At 42.6% G+C, this 25890-nt stretch overlaps 1 protein-coding gene across 1 annotated transcript; it reads left to right on the plus strand.

Moving 5' to 3' along the window:
• The first annotated feature begins 1015 nt into the window (after positions 1-1015).
• On the plus strand, positions 1016-23675 carry LOC107540438 (uncharacterized). Its single transcript, XM_087826909.1, is given in 5 exon segments — positions 1016-1253; positions 2108-2234; positions 5901-7667; positions 22149-23381; positions 23384-23675. Coding segments are annotated over 5 exon segments (3429 nt in total). The 5' UTR covers positions 1016-1052; the 3' UTR covers positions 23485-23675.
• The last annotated feature ends 2215 nt before the right edge of the window (positions 23676-25890 follow it).

Below are 25890 nucleotides of genomic sequence, written 5' to 3' on the forward strand. Positions count from 1 at the left end.
TGAATATACTGAATATATACTTCATTTACTCCACGTACAATTTATAAATAGGTTTGTAATTTTATCACATTTACAATGTCTGAAATATTACCTCAATGACATCTTAGATATGTCCATAAAGAACAAATTTTCTTTCACTCTGATAATTACAATTGCATTTCACTTTAATAAAAAAACCAGTAACTTTGTCATAATTCAATTCTCCCACTTTTTCAGAAATTTATGTTACTTGATGTTCAAATTATAACTAAAAAGTAGACTTCCATTTTATGCTTATATTATGCATCTTATTTTTTATTTCAAGGCCTGTCCTACATTGTTGTGTTATATTTGCCACATACATATATGCTGGTGTAAGTCAGTCATTTATGTCATAAAATATTCCAGACTTTAATACAGGCAATGCCTTGGTTTTTTGGGTTCTTTTTGCCCTCACTTGAGGATATTTTTTCCCATTGCTTTTTCCGAGAGTGGAGGGGTGAGAGAAAAAGATAGGTGTGACACACATCGCTTGGTTGGCCCCACCCCTACCGCCGCCAGGGAGAGCCTGCAAATGAGGTACGTGCCCTTGGCCGCATTTGAACCCAGGGCCCTTCAGTCCTTCGGCCAACGCTCTAACCACTGAGACAAACCCTCTGGGGCGGAAATACCTCTTTTATTATGACTGGCTATATTGGCATCACAAATAATGTGTATTTTAACACAGAATCCAGGCCCTTCACGAGGATGCCAACTTTCTTTTGCCATTTTCAAGATGTCTCTTGTAGGAAGACATATATTTTCCCCTCACCTCCAGCGAGAATCTAGGTCTTTTCTCCCCGAGCGATGTCGGAAAACCCTAGATCGCCGTCGTGGACCCACATCACCTACATTACCCAGAAGACCGTGCAGGGAGGCCGCCAGTTCAGCCAATGGAGGGTCAGAATCGGCGTTTCCGCTGGGACTTGCGCAGGGGCGGGACTTCCGGCGTCTTCCACTCCGCGGGCGTTTCGTCTGCCAGAATTTGCTCCTGGACTCGGGCGGAGGGTTCTCAGCGTTGCGTCCCGGTGAAGATGCCGGGGACGAGAAGGCGCGGGAGTCGGGGTGCACACAGCACGAAGGCGGGCGTGAAGCTCGGCGACGCCGCCCGGGTGACCCGCGCCAGGGCCAAGACGGGCCCGGCCATGCCCGGGGCGGCCTCTCCTCCCGCGGCTCCCGCCCGGCTCGGCCCTCAGGGTCCCGCGGAGGCGGCTGCGCGGAGGCGCGGGGCTGAGGTGAGCGCGCATCCCGGGGCCCGCACGGCCTCCTCCTGCGACCCTGCAGCGGGGTGCGGGGCCCTGTCCCGTCCCGCAGCCCAGCCCCGCGTGGGGGACGGTGGGGGAGGCTGAGAGGAGAGGGGGGAGCTGTGTGCGCTGAGGGCACAGCAAGTGCAGGGCAGAGTGGACGGGGGGGTTGTTCCTGAAGTGCCCACGCGCGTCTGGGTGCGGAGGATTGAAGCGAAGCTCAGAGGCGGGCGGGAGGACGCCACGGCCTGGTCGGGGGCTTGCCGGCTGCGGGATCCCCCAGAGGGCTGGGGCTGCGGCGGGCCCGGTGGAGTGCTGGAGGCTCCCTCTGGGTGCCAGGTGCCAAGCTCCTGGGTGAGTCCGGAGAGATCCCTGAGATACGGAGCAGGAAGGGGCAGCGCCGGGTGAGTGAAGCCGGGGCCTGGAGGTGTGAAGGAGGTAGCCGTTGCCCAGTGGGGTGCACAACCAGAGGAGTGTGAGCCGAGGGTGCTGGGGCCCAGGTGCGGGGACCGAAGGGTGAGGCTTGAGCCCAGGTTTGTGTTGGAGGCACGGTCAGGGGGACTGCAGTGGTGTTGCTTGGCGGGCAGGATGGGGTCGTGCAGGGATGGCCCGGAGCTTAGGTGGCATTTACATGCTGTGCCCCCCACCCAGCTGCTGTTGCTGAGGGTGGTAACCGTGATTAATGGGACTGTGGCGAAAGAGCAGCCTGCACTGGCCTTAGGGCCTGGTGTCCACACTGAACTGGGGAGCCCTGGAAGAGGCTGAGCGTGGGGAAGGTGGGGAAGGAGTAGAATTTCGGGTTCTCAGAATGACTGCTCTGGTTTCAATTGTCTCAATTCTGACAGGTTGGGGTGGCCCTTGAGGACATTGCCCTGTACTTCTCCAGGAAGGAATGGATGCTCCTTGATGAGGGTCAGAGACGCCTGTACCTGAATGTGATGCAGGAGAACTTTGAACTTGTATCCTCGCTGGGTAAGACCCTGGCTCTCGCCAGTGACCTAGACTTGGCTTTGCATTTCTCATGCCCCTCTCCCCAGGGTGTGCTCTGTCCTCACTCGTGGTTGTGGGCACTGCTTGATTTCCCAGTTTTCCGGGTCCTTACTGTCATTGGTAGAGCTGGTTTCACTGCCCTTTCCCTCCCTGCAATCACAATACATGCTGTATGGGACTCATAGGGAAGGATGTGTGGTTGGTATCATCTATATTCTATATATTAATTCCTTTTTACATACAGGTACATGACTTTTTGAATGTGCTTAATTGTGCTTCAGCTATGTAAGATGTTTTGTTTGTTTCTTTTTACAAATTCAATGTATTGGTCACCTTTCGTTCAGAAAGTCTTAGTGTCTCTATTTTTCTAGCAGACTCAGATGCCAGTTATTAGTGTCAATTTAAGAAATACTCAAACCTGTAAAGAATTTTTGTGAGTTTATTTGAGCCAAACTGTCGAAAATTGCCAGGAAGCAAAATCTCAAGGCATTGAGATAATGCTGCAGAGAATGGCAGTTTGGCACCTTATTTTATACATTACAATCAAAAGAAAATGTAAGTTTGATACATGAAATTAAGTGGTGATAGATTAGGCAATCGAGGGTGGGGGTGGGGGAAGCAAAGCTGGGAAACCTCTGAGATTGGATAAAAAGTAAAAGGATACATCTTAGGTGGGGACAGGATAGTTAATAGTCAACAATTAGCAGGATAAAAATAACAATGAGAGGATTTGTAGTCTCTGCTGTGGTGCATTGGTTGTACCCTGAGGGGTCCAGAAAAAGGGAAGTTAGGAAGTTACCCTTACATTCCAACCTTGTGTTCTCATGGATGCAAAAGACAACTCATTGGCTCAGTTAAGGTAAAGATTGACTTGTCAGGGAAGATTCTAGCCTAGGACTTGACTACCTGCCATAACCTGCTTTTTGTTAAAAAGTTTTAATCTCATACCATCTTTTGTGGTTACTTTTGGTGTCTGAATTTACAAGGTTACTACACAGGTGTTCCCTGAGCTTGTCAGGTTAGCATGTGGCACATTTTCATCCACACCAGTGTTTACCTAAAAAGTTTTTTGGTTTTTTCCCCCCATTACTTTTCAGAGAGAGTGGAAGGGAGAGAGAGAGAAACATTGATGCAAGAGAGACACTTGATTGGTTGCCTCCCGCATGTGCCCCAACTGGGGCCAGGATCGAGCCTGCAACTGAGATATATGCCCTTGATCTATTGAACCCGGGACCCTTCAGTCAGCAGGCTGACGCTCTAACTACTTTGCCAAACGGGCTGGGGCCTAAAAAGTTTTTGTTGTTGTTGTGTTTAATCCTCAACCAAGGATATTGTCCCCATTTATTTTTTTATTATTATTATTATTTTTAATGGAGAGGGAGAAGAGAAAGAAGAGAGATCCACATGAGAAAGATTGGTCCTGACTGGGGCAGGGGTTGAACCTGCAACCAAAGTACTTGCCCTTGACCTGGAGTCGAATCAGAGACCCTTTAGTGGGCAGTCCAATGCACTAACCACTAGCCACACTGGCCAGGGCTATAAAGCATTTTTAATTCAGTTATGTAGAGCTTTTTCAGACAGTGCTATTGTGGTGTTATTAGCCTGGAGTATAGTGTTATCATATCTTTATTAATCACTAGGCACTTGAAATATTTGTATGACTTTCTTTCTGTGTCACAATGTTTGCTTTCTTTGTGGATATGAGCCGAATCCACAATATCTCCAAGTGATATGTTCATATCACTTAACTGGTATTTTCTCCTGTCTGGTAGATTGCCTTTTCTTTCTTTTTTTTTAATACATGTTTATTGATTTCAGAGAGAGGAAGGGGGGGAGAGAGAGACAGAGAGACAGAGAGACAAAAACATCAATGATGAGAGTCATTGATTGGCATTGGGAATCGAGCCCACAACCCAGGCATGTGCCTAGACCGGGAATCAAACCTGGATCTCCTGTATCCTAGGTCGATGCTCAACTGCTGAGACATGCCGGCCGGGTCATTTCATTTTGTTAATTGCTGTTTTGATGTGAACAAGCTTTTTCATTTGTTGTCGTCCAGACTGTTTATTTTTATTTTTTGATCTGGTGGTCAGTGTCACATCCAGAAAATTCTAAAACAGATCACCAAAGCTTTTTCTCTAGGTTGTCTTGAAGGAGTTTTAAGTTTTAGAATTTTCATTTAATTCTTTCATGCAGTTTGAGTTAAATTTTATCAGTGGTGTCCAGTTTTGTTGTTTTACAAGTGAATATTCATTTTTACCAGCACCATTCATTGAAGAAACTATCTTTCCTTTCTTATGTGTCTTGTGTTAGCAAATACTGCTGAGAACATACTGATTTTTTTTTTTTTCTTTCCTGGGGTAGTTTGTGGCCAAGGGGATTTTTTTTGGAATTCATGCTGACAACTCTATAGTGTCATTTGATGTGTTAACTGTGGGATGTTCGTAGATGTTGCAGGGGCTTCTGTGGTTTCTAAAAACAAAAATTTCCAGTGTTTATTATAGAACAGGCCACAAGGGTCAAAGTTACTGCCGGCACAGTGGATGAGAGGTGACTGTGACCTTTGTTTTTGACCTGAGCTATCTTCAAAATATGTTTGGTGCCACACTCTTCCCAGACATCCTTTCTTTGCAGTTCTTCCTTTTTTGCTCTTCTCTATTGCTGTTTTTCTTCACTGGACTCTTACTCCCCTTGTGGTTATTTTTGTTCATCAATAGCTGTCCGGAAAAGGGATGAATACTTGTATCCCCTGTTCTCCCATATTGCTGATGTCACTCACATAGATCTTTTTCTGGTGGTCTCCTTTGTGTTGCATTGTTCTACCACACTGCTGGCCATTCATCTCTTCAGTTTTTCTTTTAGGATTTATATCACCTGTACCCCATATAATGGCTCAACTGGGATTTGCAGGGAAGAATCATTTGTGCATTACATCAGAAACATAACTCCATCCATGGCAGAGTGGGCCCAGAGGCCGTCTTGCCTTGTTGAAGGGCTATTGGAGAGGGATTGACACCAGGGCTTTAACCAGGAACCCATTTTGTTCAGCATTGGCAGTTTCTCACCCCATTCTACTTGTGCTTGCTTATCGTTGACACTTTGCCAACTACTCAGTTCTAATATTTATAATTTCTACTTGGATTCCCAGCCCATGGGTAATCTTTATCTTTCTAAACTTTGCACCTCAAACATTTCCCTTATAGGTTTCTCTTTACTGAACTCCTAACTTGGTCCATGCCTGCAGAGCTTTGTAGTGTTCATGTATCATTATAGTAATTTGAAGATCATGTGCTCTAATATAATAGATTTTTATGCATTTGGGCACATTCAAATTATTCTACACAGACTCATGTCATCAGCAAAAAATGTCCTACAGAAAGCGATTTATGGAGGAACAACTAGTGGACCCTGCCTCTCTTTTTTTGTGTTCCATCTTATGCTCATGTGCTTTCTTCGATTTGGTTTGCACCACTTGCTGCTGCCCTTTGGGGACCAAGTAACGTTATAGCAGTGATTTCTTAGTATCTCACTTGTCTTGAAAATCATCCCATAAAATGATGCCTACCTGTGACAAATGGATATTTCAGATGTGATTACCCCTTCCCTATAAGGTAAACAAGTTCTTCACCAGCATTTCCTTTTGTTCAGGTTGCTGCTGTGGAGCAGAGGATGTAGAGGCACCAACTGAACAGAATGGTGAACAGAATGGTTCTGTAAGAGTGTCACTGGCAAAGAATCCCAAGGTAGCTTTTTTCCCTCAGAAGAGCCACCCCTGCAGGAGTTGTGGACCAGTCTTGAAAGAGATTTTCCAGCTGACTGAACAGCAGGAAACACAGCACAGCCAGATACTCTTGAGTTGTGGGGCATGTGCAAAACAATTTTATTTCAGTGCAAAATTTTACCAGCACCAGGAACAGCATGTCAGAGAGAAGCCTCTCAGAGGTGTGGACAGAATCTCACTCACTAAGGGCTGCAATGTCAGTGTATCACAGAAGCCGTTTACCTGCAGGGAGGTTGGGCAAGACATGTTTACTGGGTCAGGACATCTGCAACAACTGTCTGCTCACACCAGGGACAGGCAAAATCAAATCATGGCATCTGGGGTGACTTTTCAAAGAAGAAATAATAATTACACCAGGAAAGAATATAAAAGAGCCATTGGCTGCATCCACACAGTTGTGCAGGATAAGGGTGTTCATACTGGAAAACAGTGTTTTGTGTGCCATGAATGTGGAAAATATTTTACTACTAGCAATGGCCTCTGTCATCATCAGAGATTTTGCACAAGAAAAAGGCCTTATGAGTGCAGTGACTGTGGGAAATCTTTTACCTATAGCAGTGCCCTCCATTATCATCAGAGAGTTCACACTGGAGAAAGGCCACATGAGTGCAGTGAATGTGGAAAATCTTTTACCAGGATCTATTACCTTCGTTGTCATCAGAGAGTTCACACTGGAGAAAGGCCTTATGATTGCAGTGACTGTGGGAAACCTTTTACCACTATCGTTGGCCTTCGTAATCATCACAGAATTCGCACAGGAGAAAGGCCTTATGAGTGCAGTCATTGTGGGAAATTTTTTACCAGTATCTATCACCTTCGTTGTCATCAGAGAGTTCACACTGGAGAAAGGCCTTATAAATGCATTGAATGTGGGAAAGCTTTTACCAGTAGCACTGGCCTCCGTTATCATCAGAGATTTCACACAGGAGAAAGGCCTTATAAATGCATTGAATGTGGGAAAGCTTTTACCTGTAGCAGTGGCCTCCGTTCTCATCAGAGAGTTCACACAGGAGAAAGGCCTTATGCATGCAATGAATGTGGGAGAGCTTTTGCTTGTAGCAGTGGCCTTCGTTATCATCAGAGAGTTCACGCTGGAGAAAGGCCTTTCAAGTGCAGTGAATGTGGGAAATCTTTTACCACTAGCAGTGGCCTCCATAATCATCAGAGTGTTCACACTGGAGAAAGGCCTTATAAGTGCAGTGAATGTGGGAAATCTTTTACCAGAATCAGTTCCCTTCGTTTTCATCAGATAGTTCACACTGGAGAAAAGCCTTATGAGTGCAGTCAATGTGGGAAATGTTTTACCAGAATCAGTTCCCTTCTTTATCATCACAGAGTTCACACTGGAGAAAAGCCTTATGCGTGCCCTGAATGTGGAAAATCTTTTACCGGCCGCACTGGCCTCCGTTATCATCAGAGATTTCACACTGGAGAAAAGCCTTATGAGTGCAATAAATGTGGGAAATGTTTTACCAGTAGAGAAGGCCTTCTACATCATCAGAGAGCTTACACTGGAGAAAGGCCTTTTGAGTGCCGTGAATGCAAGAAATCTTTTACCAGTAGCAGTGGCCTTGTATGTCATCTGAGAGTTCACACTGGGGAAAGACCTTATGAGTGCTGTGAATGTGGGAAATCTTTTTCTAGGATCCATAGCCTTCATTATCATCAGAGAGTACACAAGACAAAGGACTTAGGAGTGTAGTTAATGTGGAAAATCTTTTAGCCAAACTTTTAACCTCCCTCCACAAGAGTTTGCGTGGGAAGGAGGTCTCAGATTTGTAGGAAATATTCAGTATTTAAGTTGTCTTTTTTTTTTTTTATGCTGCCACAGTGTGTGATATATGTAATATTTGTGGTAGTGTTTTTTTTAATATGTTTTTATTGATTTCAGACAGTGAAAGGGTGAAGCAGAGAGAGAAACATCGATCATCTGCCTCCTGCATACCCTATATGGGGGATCAAGCCTGCAACTGTGATCTCCAGGTTTATGGGTCAACACTCAACCACTTAGCCACACCGGCTGAGCTTAGTTCAGTCTTAACAATACTTTAGTAAACACTGAGGCCTCGTTTGTCTGAATTTAATCTCGTACATCCCAATATCACTAAGGGGCTTCCCCATAAGTTTATTTTATGTGGGAAGCATATTTGTCTATGTTGAATTTTCTGATTTACCCAGGTGTCTTACTAGATCTTTGTTATTGCATATTTTTGTTACATAAGCTATTTCACAGGTACCACCTATAAGCTATCCAGATTGCATCAGTTACCATCCCATTGTGCTCAGAGAAGCTGGCTCTGTTCTGATTATTTGGAGAAAATTAGTAGCCTGTATTTTTAAGAGGTCTTTATTTCTTTTGCTCTAAGTAATTGGCCCATGGATCTGACTCTGTTGTCCCCAGAGAACATCACCTGAGCTTAGCTAGCAGCTTGCAGAATACCTCCCTTTTTCAGAGACATGCTTTCCCTAGATGCCAGTGATGAAAATTTGAGTGTCCAAGTCACTCATGCAAGAACTGCCAGGCTCTTGACCATTAGGTTACTAAAATAATTCAGGACTTTTTTCTAAGTCATCTTTAATCTTGGGTGTTCTATTTACTATGTTGGCTAGTTGATAAGGAGATCTGGGCTCTAAAAGCAGGAAGAGGTCAACAACTTTTGTGGGATTTCAAAGGTTCTCTGTCTCCTAGGAGATATGGTGCAGAAATTAGCTTAGCAGTTTTTGCCAAATTCCAATTGCTCCTATTTCTGTAGGAAAGACTATGGAGTCTGTAGTCCTCATGTGAAGCCTGTATGCTGTGAGACACAGATCACTCCAAAGAGGGAGTAGGTATGACTACTTCAAGTACGTTTGGGAGCAGCATGAATTTTTCGTGTGTATACAAAGGATGCAGTACTTTTGAAAGGAAGAAGATCTCTTGCGCAGGTCTTGCAAAGGGCCATGTACCCTAATTTCTGCAATTCCATGGGTTGTGGTCACTGGTTGTAGGACCACAGGGGTTAGGGGAAAGCATGACTGCAACAGAAACACTGGCCTAATACTTGCCGGAGGAGACTGAAGCCCACTAGATAAAATGTGCCTCTTCTCAGTGTGCACCCAGATATGTTTCTGAGAAGAAGACTGCAGGATCTGTGTGTACACTAATCAGAGTATCTCCAGGTTTGTTTATCTTCTGAGGATGTAGTCATTGTCATTGAATATAATCAAAAGGATTTATGGCCCTGATGGATTTAATCAAAAGGATTTATGGCTACTGATGCCCAGTAGCTCAGTTGGTCAGGGCATCATGTTGGTACACCAAGGTTGCAGGTTCAATCTGAAGTTGAGGCACATACAAGAACCAACCAGTGAATGTACAACTAAGTGGAACAAGTCAATGTTTCTCTCCCTCCCCCTCGCTTTCAATTTAATAAATAACAATTTTTAAAGGTTTTGTGGGTTCCTGTAGCCTCTCAAAGGTTCAAGTCAGAGCCATTGGTGTCCTGGCAGAATAAGAAAAACAAAAGAGTGCAGCCAGGGATGTGGTTTTTGTGTCCCAGCCAGCATTCCTGTTGGTTTGGGTAAACATCCTTCATTGTTACCAAACCTATTTTTAAAACTTATTTTTTGTTAATCCTCACGTGAGGATATCCATTGATTTTTAGAGGGAGTGGGGGAGAGAGAGAGAAACATCTATTGGCTGCCTTCTGCACATCCCCTACCAGGGATCAAGCTCAAAACCGGGGCATGTGCCCTGACCTGGGAATCAAATCAGCAATTTCTAAATTTTGTATGATCAGAATAACAGTTTCTCTGCTTTCATTTACACTGCATAAGTATTTGGAGGTTTATTCATGATATGTTTGTAGCTTTTTTTTTTTTTTTGGCCTGCAAATATTCTTGTCTTTGAATATATCACCGTTATTTTACTTATTCAATTTAGTCACTTCTAACTTTTGATTATTTAAAGTTGGTGCATAATTTTCTATATGGACATAATGTCATTTACCTTTGTTAATACCTCAGTGCATAGTCTGAGTCATTGGGTAGGTGCAAGCTAAATTTAGAGAGATTAGCAAATTATGATCTAAACTACTTTTTTGCATTTTTCCAGCAGTGTATGAGGGATTCAGTTCCTCTGCATCCTAGAGAAGTTTTGGGTTCGTCAGTCATTCTTTCTTTAAACTTTTATAATGTTGTCATGCTACCTCACTGTTGTTTGATTGTAGTTTTCTTTTTTTTTCTTTTTTTAAAATATGTCTTTATTATTGATTTCAGACAGAGGAAAGAAGAGGGGGAGAGAGAGGTAGAAACATCAATGATGAGAGAGTCATTGATCGAGCCCACAACCTGGGCATGTGCCCTGACCGGAAATCGAACCCTGATCACCTGGATCCCAGGTCGACGCTCAACCGCTGAGCCACGCCCGGCCGGGCATTTAATTGTATTTTTCTAAGGATTTATGGAGAGCCTTTTCTCAGATGTGTATTTGCTATCTCTGTGTCTTTGTTAAAACATCTGATCATATGTTCTGCCTAATCTGCTGTTTTTGGCAATTTAACAAAAAGACAGTGAAAGAACAGAGATGGGTGTTAGAATTTCACTCATTTGGTGCTTTTTTGCTTTGGAATAAAGGTTTTTTGTATTGGAAAAATATGTTCTAATTTCCGTACAATATTTTGTGCTATGCATAATGTAATGGACACTTCATTTTAATCTGCACTATTAACATTCTCCTTTACTTACAGAAGTCCAATCATTTGATAATACAATAAGCTCTTGCTTTGTAGTGTTCTCTCATTTTCCTGGTCTCCTATCATGAGAGTTCTTGTGTTGGAACAGGGAGACCAGATGGCATCAGTATGGACAGGGTTATTTGGAGTCCCAAAGCCAGTCTAGAGCAGAATAGGATGGCAGTGTGCAGACTCCCCATGCCCTGTGACAGGCACCCTGGGTTTGAATTTCAGATTCTCAAATAGCATTGGGACTTGCAATGAAATAACCCCTTCCTCTGGTGTAGGCTTCAGTTTTCTCCTGCATAAAACAAATATAAGGCATGTCTCCATACCTGATCTGTTAGAGGAGGTCAAGAGCTGAAGTGTCCATTTGCAGTAAGGCAGCTGTGCGTGAAGCCTGCCTTGGCTCCAGCAACTCCAGCCTCTGCCTGCAGAGACATTTTGGACCAGGCACTTCTCACTCCATTGCCTACAAGCACCTTGGGTTTTGGGTCCCTTTGAGAAAGAAATGGGTCTTTTATCAACCTACTGACCCGCCTGCAGGGAGGCAGGTACTGTGGGCACTGAAGTCTCACTGGGGTCTCTACCCAAGAAGTCCCAGGTGACTCCTAGAACCTGCATCTCAGTTGGCTGAATGTGACTTGCAGGTGATGATGGTGCTTACATTGGCCTTTCAAGATCAATTAAATTAACATACTGGATACTGTTGCCAGGATTCCAGCATTACCTTTTGAGCATTTTCTCTCTTAATTCTTACAACCACCTTGGAAGTGGAAACTAGTAACAAATTGCTGGAAACATCCAGGATTACTGAAGTGAAGTAGGTTCTCCAAGTTTACTGAACAGACAAGTCAGATTCAAGAGCTGCATTTTAACCCATGGTTCTGGCCCCAGAGCCAGAAACAATCTCTACCCCTGCTTGTGAAGCCCACTGGGGCAAGTACACTGAGGACCAGGGAGGCTCAGCTGAAAATGTTCTCATTTGTGCAATTATGAATTCTCCCCCATTTTCCCTGAAACATCAAAGCACTTATCCTCAGACACCCAGTGTTCAGGGGAAAGCTGTAATTTGTCAGATCCAGCAGTTTCTCCAGTGGAACCTTCTTTGAGACTTAGCTACAATTTGTATGCCTCCCCTTTGATCCCTGCACAGAGTGACCCTCGGGAGACCTCTGTAATTTGGGCTGAGTCTCTGCACCTTCACCCAGGTTTGGGGTGGCAGGCAGTGATCTCATCTACTGTGGCGAACTTGATGCCTCAGTTTGACTCTTTAGGAGATGTTCATAATTGGCACTGACATTCACCCTGCAGGCGAGGGGACAACTGGATGTGAATTCTGGACATAATATTCAAAAGCAGTGCTGGAGACCTACCGGATCCTGGTCTCAGTGGCGAATGCTCACCTCTTTCCCATGCAAAGGACCTGCTGCCCATGTGATTCTGTCTATATCCCTACTGGTTTTATGAAACACTGGCCTCCCCACAGTCTCCCTGAAGCACTGGCCATGTTATGGACCTTCGTTTTCCTTTCCAGACTCCTGTGTCTGCATCATGGACTTTTGGGTTGGAACACAAGCTATCACCACAGTGCACAGCACACAGGGCCACAACCCAGATCCTTACTCTAGATTCCAGTTAGCAGGGAGATACAAGTACGCTCTCCAAGTATCAGGACTGTTGCAGGCACCTTTCAAACTCTACTCATTGGATTCTACATTGTTTTTCTTTAGCTTTGAGATTTTTTTAGGTGCCTGATTCTCGCTATTTGCATTTTACATTGTTTTATTAGCATGTTTTTGAAGAGTGTTCCCTTTTACTAAATGCAGCAGAAAGAGTTAACACCCACGTTCATCAAAGTCATGTTAGTAAAATACTACAGATACCATTTGTAACTCATGGTAAAAAATGAATATCCAACGTTTGCTATAAATACACTAAAATTCACTCAAACACTTGATAAAACAGTCTTCGTACTCTTAAGTTCATGGGGAGCCAAGCTTTTAGAGTGAAAATCAGAAGGCCCACTGTGTTCCCACAGTGATGAGAGCAAGACTACTTTAGACAGGTGTAGAGGAAACACGGAGGGGAGATGATAGGCAGCCCTAAAGCAGGTGGGTGTGGTTGCACCATGCGTTTTAGTTCCTCAGAATATATCCCATCTGGCTCTCTGTCGATATTTGTGTTCCAACCCCAGAAAATATTTGTTCTCTTCAACATTTCTTAATGTATTTTTAAGATATCGCTTATTTTTTCTAAGGATATAACATGTATCTGGGAATGTGGTTACATAGTAAATTTACATTTGCTACCAGGATGGCTACAATACTGGCTTCCATGAAGGTGTTGAAAGTGGGCACCTGGTTGATTATGTAATCTCAGGATGTGATAAATCCTATGAAGAAAACTAGTGCATAGTAATGGATAGTAATTTGTTGTAAGATATAGATATGTCTTGAGTAATGTATAGGTTGTAATTGGTGGTAGTGGTGGGTGGGGTTCTTGCCCCTTTTAGTACTTTCTAAATATAATTTGAACCAAGACTTAGGTACTGAGTGGTGTCACCCGTCCTAATATTTGTATCAAGAGAACATTCCAGGGCTGTTTCTTTTCCTTTTTTAATGTTTAATTTTTTAAAATCTTGTTAATTACAGCTGATATACAGCATTATATTAATTTCAGACGTACGATGTAGTGATTAGGCATGTATATAACTAACAACGATCATGAGGTAAGTCCAGAACAGAGCTGCTTATAATCCTTGTCTGACAGGCTTCCTGCCTCAGAAACTTAAAGGAATGAAAATTCCCAAGTGGCATCTCACACGCCCCGAACCAGAAGCACCTGTTCTGGGCTGGGGTCCAGGCCTAGGGGTTATGCCCCGAATCCCGCGTTACGGCCCCGCCGCCACCCTGACACTACCCTGCAAGGGGATGGACTCCGGGGCCCTGGCCGTGGATTTCCGACTTTCACTTCCGTCGCTTGACGGGCCTTTTCCCGAGTCCCCGCCCCCAGTGAAAACAGGGTCCTCCCACACGCTCTCTCCTAGTTGGTAACGGCCAGCCTCACACTACCCGTTTCTGGAAATCTTTTTATTCCTAAAATAAAAACCAACGCTTCAGGCCACTTACTATCCCGCCAGAGCTATGGGGGGTGTCCGTCTGCCAGATACTTTGGCCCTTTCTAGCTGTGCCTGTCCGTCCAAGTTCCGCGGCGATGGTGCTTCTCTGCCCAGCCGGCTGAGAGCAACTTAGGTCGCACTGTGTGTGCACCGCGAAGCTCTGAAAGTTTACCTGTTTTTGGTATGAGTCGAAGTGCCGGAAACCGAGGAGATTTCAATAGCTTCTCCCCTCCCCTCCCGCCAGCCCCGGCTGCTGGCCCCAAAGCCCGGCTCTGCCGTCCGTACGGCGGTCACGTGTCCCAACATGGCGGCCCCCATGCCCACGCCGCGAGACGGGCGCGGACATATTGCCGCCAAACACCGGAAATCCTCGGCGTTTCTTCCCACGCCTGAGATCCTCCTCGGCCACTGTAGAGGGAGCAGGACCTGTGCAGAACTTGAAGCGGTTCGCGGAAATACCACGTCTGCGCCCGACTGGTGGGTGTGGGGAAAACTCAGGTGAGTGTGTGGTCTTGTGCCCAGAAGTTTCTTCGGCCCAGTAAAAGTTTTGTTTCTCTCGGTGACGAGTGGGCGTGCTGGTGTGCGGAGCGTGGGACGGTCCCGGGGCCGCAGGGGGGGCAGCCGCGCCCGGGCGGAGCTAGTTAATGGGACCTGCTGGAAGCCGGACTAGAGGCACTGAGGGGAACGGGGCGCGCGTGTGCGAGGTCGCGGGGGCCCGGCGCCCGGGGCGCAGCTGAGGCGTCTGTGGAGGTGACGCCCTTGTCCCGACTGTCCGGGTGCGGGGTCCTGCGGGTCACCCCACTTGCAGGGGGCGCGCGTGGCATTTAAGGTGACCGCGGCGTGGGGTTCAGGGCGGGGGTGTAACAGGCGGCGAGAGGCGCGGGGCCGGCGGGGTCGCGGGGCGCCCGCCCGGGTTTCCCGTGAACCAGGAGGTGTGACCGGGGTCCGGTCCCGGAGGATCGTGGGGGCGGAGTTGGGGCGCCCGGGGCTCGGTGAAGGCCGAGGCCTCGGCGGCGTCTGGACGGAGGCAGCGGGGCCCAGGGCGCTCGTTCCAGCCCCTCCGTTTTCAGCTGTCACCCAGCAGCTCTCCACCCACGGAGCCGGGACTAGACCAGCAGCGCCCGTTGTCACGTGTCCTCTGTGGCACCCTTGTCGCTGCGAAGGCAGAATTGGGTCGTTGTGACAGAGACGGTTTGGTCTGCAGACGGGAACATGTCCATCTGTCTCTTCCAGAAAATGTTTGCCAGCGCCTGCTCTCAGCTCTTAGTATGTAGGTAGCAGGGACCTATTGCTTATTTGCCCGACATACGTTCATAGGTATTTCTTTGCGGAGGGAATCGCCTTTTTACTTAATATCCATCCCTCTGCAGGGTGACCCGAATCCCAGGGTATTAGGAAGCCCTGGCCCGTCTTAGTCAACCGTGCTGGTTCCAGCTCCCATCGCTACTGATTGAGCTTCTATGGAATGAGCGTAGGTACATGGTGCAGTTCTAACCAGCTGTATGTGTGAACATCTGGTAGTCGGTTCTGGGAGAGAATATTCTTTTTTAAATACATAATTCCTTGAGTTTGAAGGGGAGCAGCTTGCCACCCTAAAATATGTCTCTTTGGGACACTGGTCATTTTAGGCAGGTCAGTTTGAAGAAACTGCAGCCCTGGGAGAAAACCTAGTAGAAGTTACCCATTGTGAAGAACATTTACATTTGTATGGGCAGGTTCATCTGTAAGGGTGTCTCTGTCACTATACCATACCCACCTTAAGTCAGTGGAGGAAGCAAGACTTATATGTGCACAATAACCTTACCCATGTTTACTGTGCTTTTCCTGGTAACCTCTCATAACTTACTTTTCAGCCCCCACATGGTTTGCTTTGGCTGAAGGTCGTATTTCAAGTGATGTCTTCTGCCAGTTTGGCCCATTACTCCATTTTCCTGGGTTGCTTCTATGTATACAGGAGGTATACATAGTATTAACCTTTTTTTATTGTTTTCCCGTTATTCTGTGTTATATCAATTTAATTATTAGGCCAGCCAAAGTACCTAGAAAAGAAGGAAAAATTATTTTGCCCCTACAATATCATTCCCCTCATCTTTTTTCACAGTCACTGCACAAAACTCCAGAGAATAAAGGAACTCCTCCAGCACATTTAGAACCTAAATATTTAATGGCCTGAACTGTAATTACTTCCAGGAGACCAAATAAAAGAATACCATATATACTGTGGACACCGTGATTAGGAGCAAGTTAGCAATGGATACTAGAAGAAATGTACCACTCATTGAATTTTCTCCTAATCTACAGGTTGTAACTCCCCGTGTGGACCTAAAAGGAACCACATACTAAACCTGACAGGCTCAGGGGAGGCCTGCATGGTAGGCCTTACAAACTCAGCACCAGAAAACCACATTGAATATTCTGAAATTAAATTCTACTAACTGAAGGTGAGTCTAGGGAGGTAGTCGTGTCCTAGACTAGTCTCTTCCTTGACAAAGGTCCTTCTTTAACTTAACTGACCCTGTCAATTGTCTTTTTGTATCTAGGATGACATGACTTTGAAATGTTGGGGTAATTTCTTTTTTTTCCAGACTCCTCAGGGCACAATCTCCCACCAGAGCAAGAGGCCACAGAGTCCCCTCAGTGTTGTTGTTATCATGTTAATTGTTAAGTTTAATTATCCTATTTCCACTGCTGGAGAAGTCTGTGTCTATTTGTCTTACTTTTAATCCAGTCCCAGAGATGTCTCCACTTTGCTTTCTTCCCCTTCCCTAATCTATCACCAGGGGATTTTATGTAACCCTTTTGTGTCTTCTTTGATTCTAATGTATAAAATTAGGTGTAAAATTGCCATTCTCTAAAGCATTTTCTTAATTCATTGTATTTTGCTTTCAGGCACTCATCAGTTTGGCTCAAATAAACTCATAAAAATTCTCTACAGGTTTGGACTTATCTTATGATGACACCAGGAACCAGTGAATCATGTGAAGCAGGAGAAGCTGCAGGGTTGAGTATCAGCATTTCCGGGGACACATCTGACTGAAGAGAGATTTCTGAACAGAAATTTAGAGCAGTCCCAGAGCACACAAGACAGAGCCTCCCTGATCCCACCTTTTTTTCAGAGAACAAAAGAAAATGCCGCAGGCTCAGGTGATTGGCTCTATTTTATCGTTTACTTTCTTCAGTATTGGATTTGTAAATGCCTATAAAGGACCACCTTCGTGAATCTGGAAAGTATACGTGTATATTTGTTTTCTCTCTCAAATACATGAATTTGAATATTTGAAAGGTGTTTTTCAGTTAAAAAGAACATTTAACTTTTTCCCATCATATTAACATCTAATTGGATGAATGCATGGATGACTGAATGTACAATTACAGGTAGTATTTTACTAGGCATGTGATTATTTAAATATAGGCATGTGATTATTTAAAATAGCCCGGCTGGCCTGGCTTAGCGGTTGAGCATTGACCTAGGATCCAGGGGATCAAGGTTCAATTCCCTGTCAGGGCACATGCCTGGGTTGTGGGCTTCATCCCCAGCAGGGGACATGCAAGAGGCAGGCAATCAATGACTCTCATCATTGATGTTTCTATCTCTCTCTCCCTCTCTCTGATATCAGTAAAGATATTTTTAAACAATAAATAATAAATAAAACCTCACTTGCTATATAGATGCTGCCTATAAAGTGAAAATGAGTAGATAAACTAACATTTCTTTCATATTACTTAAAGGACATCACATCATTAAACAACATGGAGTTGTTGCAGAAACCCCTGACGTTTCACGATGTGGCTGTGGACTTCACCTGGGGGGAATGGCAGCTCCTGGACTCGGAGCAGAAGAACCTGTACAGGGACGTGATGTTGGAGAACTACAGCAACCTGGTGTCAGTGGGTGAGGACAGCTCCCCTGTGTCACTCAGACATTGCCCTGTTAGTGACCTTTCCTTTATAAGCTACTTAACTCTTCAGAATAACTACAGTTCTTTGAAGTGGTAGAATCTCAGATCCTTCTCTTGCCTGAGACAAGAGAGTATAATGTTCTCTCTCCTGATAGAAAAGTCATTGTGTTACAGATGTGAAACCTGTTCACTGTCCCTTGACTGATCCCAGCCCAATTCAGTATGTATGTAAATCTTCTGTCATGTTTCTCGAGCAGGGTATCAAGCCAGCAAACCAGATGCGCTCTCCAAGTTGGAACGAGGACTAGAACCATGGAAAGTACAGGATGAGCTCCCCAATTTAATCTGTCAAGGTGAGTGGGTGAGAACCAGCAAGATGGGTGGCCAGGAAGTCAAATTCTAGTCAGAGAAGGCGTCAGCTGTGGCAGTGAATGAGGAGACTCACAGCACCCCTTCACGTACATGAACCCTATTTCTTTGTAGAAGTTTAGAGGATAGTATACCCTTGTGTTTTCTGAGCTCTGACCCTGTTTGTTTTATCTACATCTTGATTTTGTTTGTGTAGTTTTCTTTGCCCTAGAATCCTCAGATTTTTCTTTTTCCCCTATCACAGTTTCTGGGCCTGTGTTATCACCTCTCTTGCTATGAAATTCCCCTTTTCAGGTCTCTCTGTAAAGACAGAACTTTGAATTCATCACTTTTACTACTGGGCCTCCCTGTCTTGTTAGGAAATAGTGATTTTCCTCCATAACATCGAACCCCACTTTGGATGCTGTTTTCCCATGATAACCTGGTTTTCATGGCACATTTATGGTGTTTCCCCCCCCATCTCCAAAAGGTTCTTTATACTCAATTCTTATCAGTCTTAAAATTTTCCTCAATTCCTATGAATTAACCTCTTTCTGGTCTGTAAAATGGACTCACAAATTGACTTCTCTCTCGATATTGTGTAACATACACTTTCTTCCTGTATATCTTACTCATGGTCAAGGCAGCTTCTTATTTTGTGTGTGAGAGCAGGAAACATCTTCCCTTTATTCTTTTTAAATTTAGTTTCTCTTTCCACACTGGACGTTTTAAATTCTGTCCATCCTGGCACCACCTGGGATGTTCCCCAAATGCTGAGCTCTCTTCTTAAAGGTCTCTACTCTTTCATTTGATGAACCAGAAAAGATCTTAAAAAAGTTCTACATGAGTCTGAATCTAAATTACATCATATCTTATATCTGCTTCAAATAACTTCCTAGTTTTCCTAATTCAGATTTTTGTTTATTCTAAGATATTGCTGCATTCATTCATTCATTCATTCATCCATTTCTTTTTTAAAAATTTTATTATTGAGAGAGATTGATTTGTTGTTCTACCTATTCATGCATTTATTGGTTGATTTTCATAAGTGACCTGAGTAGGAAAGTGCAACCTTCACATATCGGGATGATGCTTCAAAGAAGTGAGCTATTTAGCCATGGCTGCATTCATTTCCTTAAAGCTTTGTTTTCACATCATAGTTCTAATGGTGTTACTTAGATTTAATTCACGTTCCATACAATTTATATTATATAATTTGCTGGTTTATAGTATATTGCTATAGTTGTGCAACAACCATCACCACAATCAATTTCAGAACATTTTATATTTACACATTCTTTTTTGTTTTTAAATATATTTATTGATTTTTTGAGAGAAGAAGGGGGGCAAAGAGAGAGAGAAAAACATCAAATTGCCTCCTGCATGTGCCTCAACCAGGACTCAAACCAGTGACCCTTTGATGTGAGGGCCAGAGCTCCACTCAACTGAGCCACACTGGCCAGGATTATTTACATATTCCTATAGGGGCCTTGATTCGTACAGCTTTTTACCAAGTTTCAAAATTGGAAGGAGTGAATTATCCAACTTTGTTCTTTTTCAAGATGATTTTGATTTTTGGCACCTTCAATTTTCATATGTATTTTAGAATCAGCTTGTGAATTTCTGCAAAAAAATGCAGCTAGGATCTTGGTAGGGATTACATGGAATCTTTATCTCGATTGGGTAGTAATTCCATCTTAACCATATTAAACATCCTGATCCATGATCATTGGGTATTTTTCTATCTAATTCGGTCTTTACTTTCTTCCAACCATGTATTATAAGTTTCAGAATAAAAGTTTTACAGTTTCCTTTCTTAAATTTATTCCTAAGTATGATATTCTCTTTTATTATTTAGTAAATGTTATTTCCTTGATTGTATTTTCAGATTATTCATTGCTAGGATATAAAAATAAAGTTGATTACTTTGTCATATCTTTTTTTTTTTTAATCCTCACCTGAGAATATTTTTTCCATTGTTTTTCAGAGAGAGTAGAAGGGGGAGAGAGAGAAAATATCAATGTGTCACATCGATTGGTTGCCTCCTGCACAAGCCCCAACCAAGGCCAGGGATTGATTCTGAAACCAAGATATGTACCCTTGAGTCCACAGGCCAGTGCTCTAACCACTGAACCATACCGGCCAGGGTACTTTCCCATCATATTCTGATGACGCTTGCTCCCAGGTAACCAAGTTTCCTGTCATATGGAACTGCAGTTTCTCTCTCAGTGATTTCTGTGATATGCTATCATCTAGCTTAGAAAGCTTCTGTCATCTTCTTAAATGCTCCTTAATGAGTTCTGTACCTGTGATTGCCTCCTCCAATTGATGTGCTTGCTATATATTTTTTAAAAATATATCTTTATTAACTGCAGAGAGGGAGGGAGAGAGTTGAAACATCAGTGATGAGAGAATGGTCATTGATCAGTTTCCTTCTGCATGACCCCGACTGGGGATCCAGCCCCTAGCCTGGGCATGTGCCCTGGCTGGGAATTGAACCACGATCTCCTGGATCCTAGGTCGATGCTCAACCACTGAGCCATCCCTTGCTGGGCTAAAAGTTGCATTTTGGTAACCTAATATTTTGAAGTTAACAGCAGTACAAAAAAAGTTTTTAAAAAAGTATCTTGTCTCTACTCTGCACATTACTTTCATTCTCAGTAGAAGTCCTATATAATCAATAATAAACATATCTTAGGGTAAATATTCCTGTAAGGAAAATTAAAGCTGCCAGTGGAACAGTGGGTGTTGATCCCAGAACTGTGCTTTTAGGAGTGGGAATGGCTCTTTGATATGGTTCCTTTGAGAACATAGATGAGGGATATGAGTTCCCTAGAATATTTGAAATGTGAGACCGTGGGAAGTTCAAAGAGCTGAATCTGGAATGTGTTTGAGGAACTTCCAGGAAGTTTGGATAGTGAAATGAGCAGGAGAGAAAATTACTGCAGATAAGTACAATGTGGTGGCAGCTGGAAATCCTGAGACATAGATCACATATTCCCTCTTTAGGCCATTTAAGACCTTGCTTTCATGCCATTAAATTTGAGAAACCGGTAGAAGCTTTTGAATAGAAGTGGCTTTATGTAACTAATTTGTAACCGGAGGCAAGTGATCAATGTTTATCTCTCACGTTGATATTTCTCTGTCTGTGTCTCTCTCTTGCTCTCTCTCTCTTCCTCTCTAAAAAAAATTCAATAGCCCTAACCAGGTGGCTCAGTTGGTTGGACCGTCATCCCATACACCAAAAAGGTGGTGGGTTTGATTCCTGGTCAGTACACATACCTTGGTTGTGGGTTCAGTCCCAGGTCCGGGTACATATGGGAGGCAACCAATCGCTGTTTCTCACCCCCTTTGATGTTTCTCTCCCTCTCTTTCTCTCCTCTCTTTCTCTAAAATCAATAAAAAAATATATCCTTGGGCGAGGATCTAAAAAAAATTGTTTTTAAATCAATAAATGTATTTAAAAAACAAATACTGCACATGAAAGCATTTTGTAAAAACAGTTTTATTTCAAGAAAAATTATGAGATTACAGAATGATTTACTATTCTCTCATCTTTTCTAGAATTCAAGAGAGTTGGTGATCCTCTAAATTGTCACTTGCAAAGTCGAAGAATTCAGAAGAATGTGGGAAAATGCTGTGAACATATTTTGTTTGCAAATATTGTTTATCAGAGCGAAGTTCATTTCCTATTAAAGCAAAATCATGATATGTTTGAGATACATGAAAAACCTTTAAAACTGAATTTAAATTTTGAAAACCAAAATAGAAGTTGTAACTTATCTAACTCTGATGAGTTGAATGGAGATGGGACATGCATTCTGCATGCTAACAATAAACAAACTGAAATTAAACTTCCTGTCAATAAGCAAAACATCAATTCCTCGGTTAATAAGCAACAGAGAACTCACAACATAGAGAAAGCCCACATATGCCTTGAATGTGGGAAAGGCTTCATCAAGATGTCTCAGCTCACTGATCATTGGAGAGTTCATACTAGGGAGAAACGTTATGGATGCAGTCTTTGTGGAAAAGCCTTCACCAGAAAATCCAAGCTCACTAAACATCAGAGAATTCATACAAGACTGAAACAATATGAATGCACTGAATGTGAAAAAACCTTCCTCAAGAAATCACAGTTCAATATACATAAGAAAACTCACATGGGAGAGAAGCCGTATACATGTAGTGAATGCGGGAAAGTTTTCATAAAAAAGTGGCAGCTCATTTATCATCAGCAAACTCATACAGGAGAAAAACCCCATGGATGCAGTCTGTGTGGGAAGACCTTCTCTACAAAGTCTTATCTCACTAAACATCAGAAAACACATACAGGAGAGAAACCTTATATATGCAGTGAATGTGGAAAAGGCTTCATTGTGAAGTGTCGTCTGATTGCACATCATCGAACTCATACTGGAGAGAAACCATTTATATGCAAAGAATGTGGGAAAGGTTTCACTTTGATGAACAGTCTTACCACGCATGAGCGAACTCATACAGGAGAGAAACCCTATATATGTAATGAGTGTGGAAAAGGCTTCACCAGGAAGAGTCTTCTCATCAAACACCAGCGAACACATACAGGCGAGAAACAGTATGTATGTAGTGTATGTGGAAAAGGCTTCACCATGAAGAGTAATCTCACTGTACATCAGCGAACTCATACTTTAGAGAAACCGTTTATTTGCAATGAATGTGGGAAAGGCTTCACTGGGAAGAGTTATCTGATTGTACATCAACGAACTCACACAGGAGAGAAACCGTATGTATGCAGTGAATGTGGAAAAGGCTTCCCAGGAAAAATGCAGCTCATTTTACATCAACGGACTCATACAGGAGAGAGACCTTATATATGTAGTGAATGTGGGAAAGGTTTCAAAGCACACAGTCATCTCATCAGACATCTGCGAACACATACAAGAGAAAAACCCTTTGTGTGTAGTGTGTGTGGCAAAGGCTTCACTATGAAGACTAATCTCACTGTACATCAGCTAAGCCATACTTCAGAGAAACCTTATATATGCAATGAATGTGGGAAAGGCTTTGCTGTAAAGAGTCGTCTGATTGTACATCAGGGAATACACACAGGAGAGAAGCCCTATTTGTGCAGTGTATGTGGAAAAGGTTTCCCAGCAAAGAGCAAGCTGATTGCACATCAACGGATTCATACAGGAGAGAAACCTTACATATGCAATGAATGTGGGAAAGGCTTCACAGAGAAATTTAACCTAATTAGACATCAGCGAAAACATACAGGAGAGAAACCCTTTGTAGTATATGTGGAAAAGGCTTCATGAACAGTCATCTCAGTGTACATCAGCACATTCATACAAGAGAGAAGCACACCTATGCAAGAAAAGTGGTATAAGCTAAATTGGGAAAAGTCATGCTCATTGCCCATTTGTGACTTCATATGTATAAAAACCATATATATATGCAATGAATGTGGAAAAGGCTTCACCATGAACAGAGCTCAAAGAATACATTAGCAAACTCATACTGGAGAAAAGCCATACAAATGACATAAATGGGGTGAAGGCTTTAGAAAAATGACATGCCTCCTCAACATCAGAGATTTCACTCAGGAAACATCTCTTTTTCTTGCACAGATTGTGGAAAACTCTCATTGAGCAAAAATGATCTCATTACCCATCAGAAAATTCACACAGGAGAGAAACCCTATAAGTGTAAAGAATTTCGGAATGTAGTCACTACAAATTCAGGATTCAATGTTAATGAAAGAAAACATACAGGAGAGAAGCCAGACGGGTGCAGCAGTTGTAGGAAAGCTTTTGTCCACTTGTCAGTCCTTGTTAAACATAAGAGAATTTATAGATACTTGCTTTGGGAAAGCCTGTTGGGAGTTGTAGGCCCTCAAGAAAATTGTATTGCAATGAAGTATGACTTAATGCAAATATTCTGGGACTGTGTTTACTGACCAATTATGTCATGTTTTCTATCAATAAAAACATTTACAAAACAAATGAGATACAAAATATTTTAGTACAATATTATTTGTCTAAAAAGTATTTATTGAGATAAACCCTATGAATGTGACAGATTTGGAAACCCTTTAGTGGGAAGTAAACCCTATGATCATCAGAGATCATGAGTAAATATTTCTAATTGTGGGAAAGCATCTGCCCAAAAAAAAAAACCTCAATCTCAATTCACACTAGAAAATAGTTTTGTTTTGCAGAGTATATGGCGTAATTTGCAGTAATTTATGTTCTCTCAGCATTTGCCAGGAAGTCCATGTAGAAATAACTGATGAGCACATTCAATTTAGTGGTCTTTATCAAAACCTCAGATAACAACGAAGGAAGGAAACCTTGAATGAAAAAGCATTCTGTCACAAGTCTAAGCAGATAGTACACTTCACAGGCAGTTGGGGACAGGATATCTTCATGGTATTTCTAGTTGCCTTGCCATTGATTTAAGTTTTAAGTAGTAGCAGTTACTCTCATCATGGATCACATTTTAATATACACAACACGAAAGTGTTCTATGCCTGTTTCATTATGTAATTAACTTGCATTTCTTCAGTTCCATCTTAAAAAATAGGTTAATATACAAAATACCTGATTAGTACTCTTCAAAAAAATTGAGGACATAAAAGGAAAAAGACCAAGAATTAGTCACAGGACAGAAAATGTAGGGAACATGATTTCTAATTGCAGTATTGTATTTTGGGTTGACTCTTGGGACAGAAAAAAAAAATGGTAATGGAAAACTTGTGAAACTTGAGTAGAATCTATAGTTTAGTTGCATATTATACCAATGTTAATGTTTCAATTTGGTAAATGTACCATACTTATATATATAAGATATCCAGATGGTGGAAGTCAAATGAAGGTATATGTGAACTCTTTGTAGTAGTACCTTGTGACTTGTGTAAATATAAAATTTTTCCAAGGTAAAAATTTTATTAAAATAGCTCTTATCTATGTCAGTTATATTTCAATAAAGCTGGAGGGGAAAAACAGGTATGGTCTAATTTTAATTTCTCAAACATGTTTCCATACTATAAAATGTGTATATATTTGTAATTAATACTAAGTGGCTGTAATAAAATCATGGGTGAAAGACTAGGGTGGTGACTAGAGTCACATAAAAGGTATGCATTAAGATGGAGTATACTTGGTGGTTCTCTCTGGAGCACACTGGTGCCACGCCCTTCTTTATCTCTCAAGGCATGTCTCTCTGTTTCTGACTATATGGCTATTCAGAGAAATCTATCATAATTTTTATCATCCCAGAAAGTTACACTAGAGAGCGCTGGTTGACATAATTTTATATTTCCAAGCACAGAAAAATAAAAAATTACATTTATTTGGAAAGTGAATGAAAGCAAAAATGACTAAGATGATTTTGTCACTGAAGGGATGGCAGTTATAAACTACAGTTGTCTCCTGTCCTGGTCAGGGAGCTCGGTTGATTAGAGCATTGTCCCGATATGCCAAGGTTGTGGGTTTGTTCTCCAGTCAGTACACATACAAAAATCAATGTTTTTCTCTCTCTACCTCACTTCTCTCTGAAAAATCTATTTTTAAAAATACAATTGTCTCTTTTATTATATGTGATTAGAGACTTTAACTGAATATAAATTTGGTAGACCAGGAAAGAAAAAGGATCCTCAGAATAAATAGAATAAAAAGGATGACAACAATTTTAGTCTCAAGGAATGGAGAATATGGGAGATGGGAGGTGGGATCCTTGAGGGATATCCTGGAGAAGAGCCTTTGCATTTGACAGGACTATCACCCTTGAGAGC

Source organism: Miniopterus natalensis, chromosome 18, assembly GCF_054644295.1.
Source record: "Miniopterus natalensis isolate mMinNat1 chromosome 18, mMinNat1.hap1, whole genome shotgun sequence".
NCBI lineage: Eukaryota > Metazoa > Chordata > Mammalia > Chiroptera > Miniopteridae > Miniopterus > Miniopterus natalensis.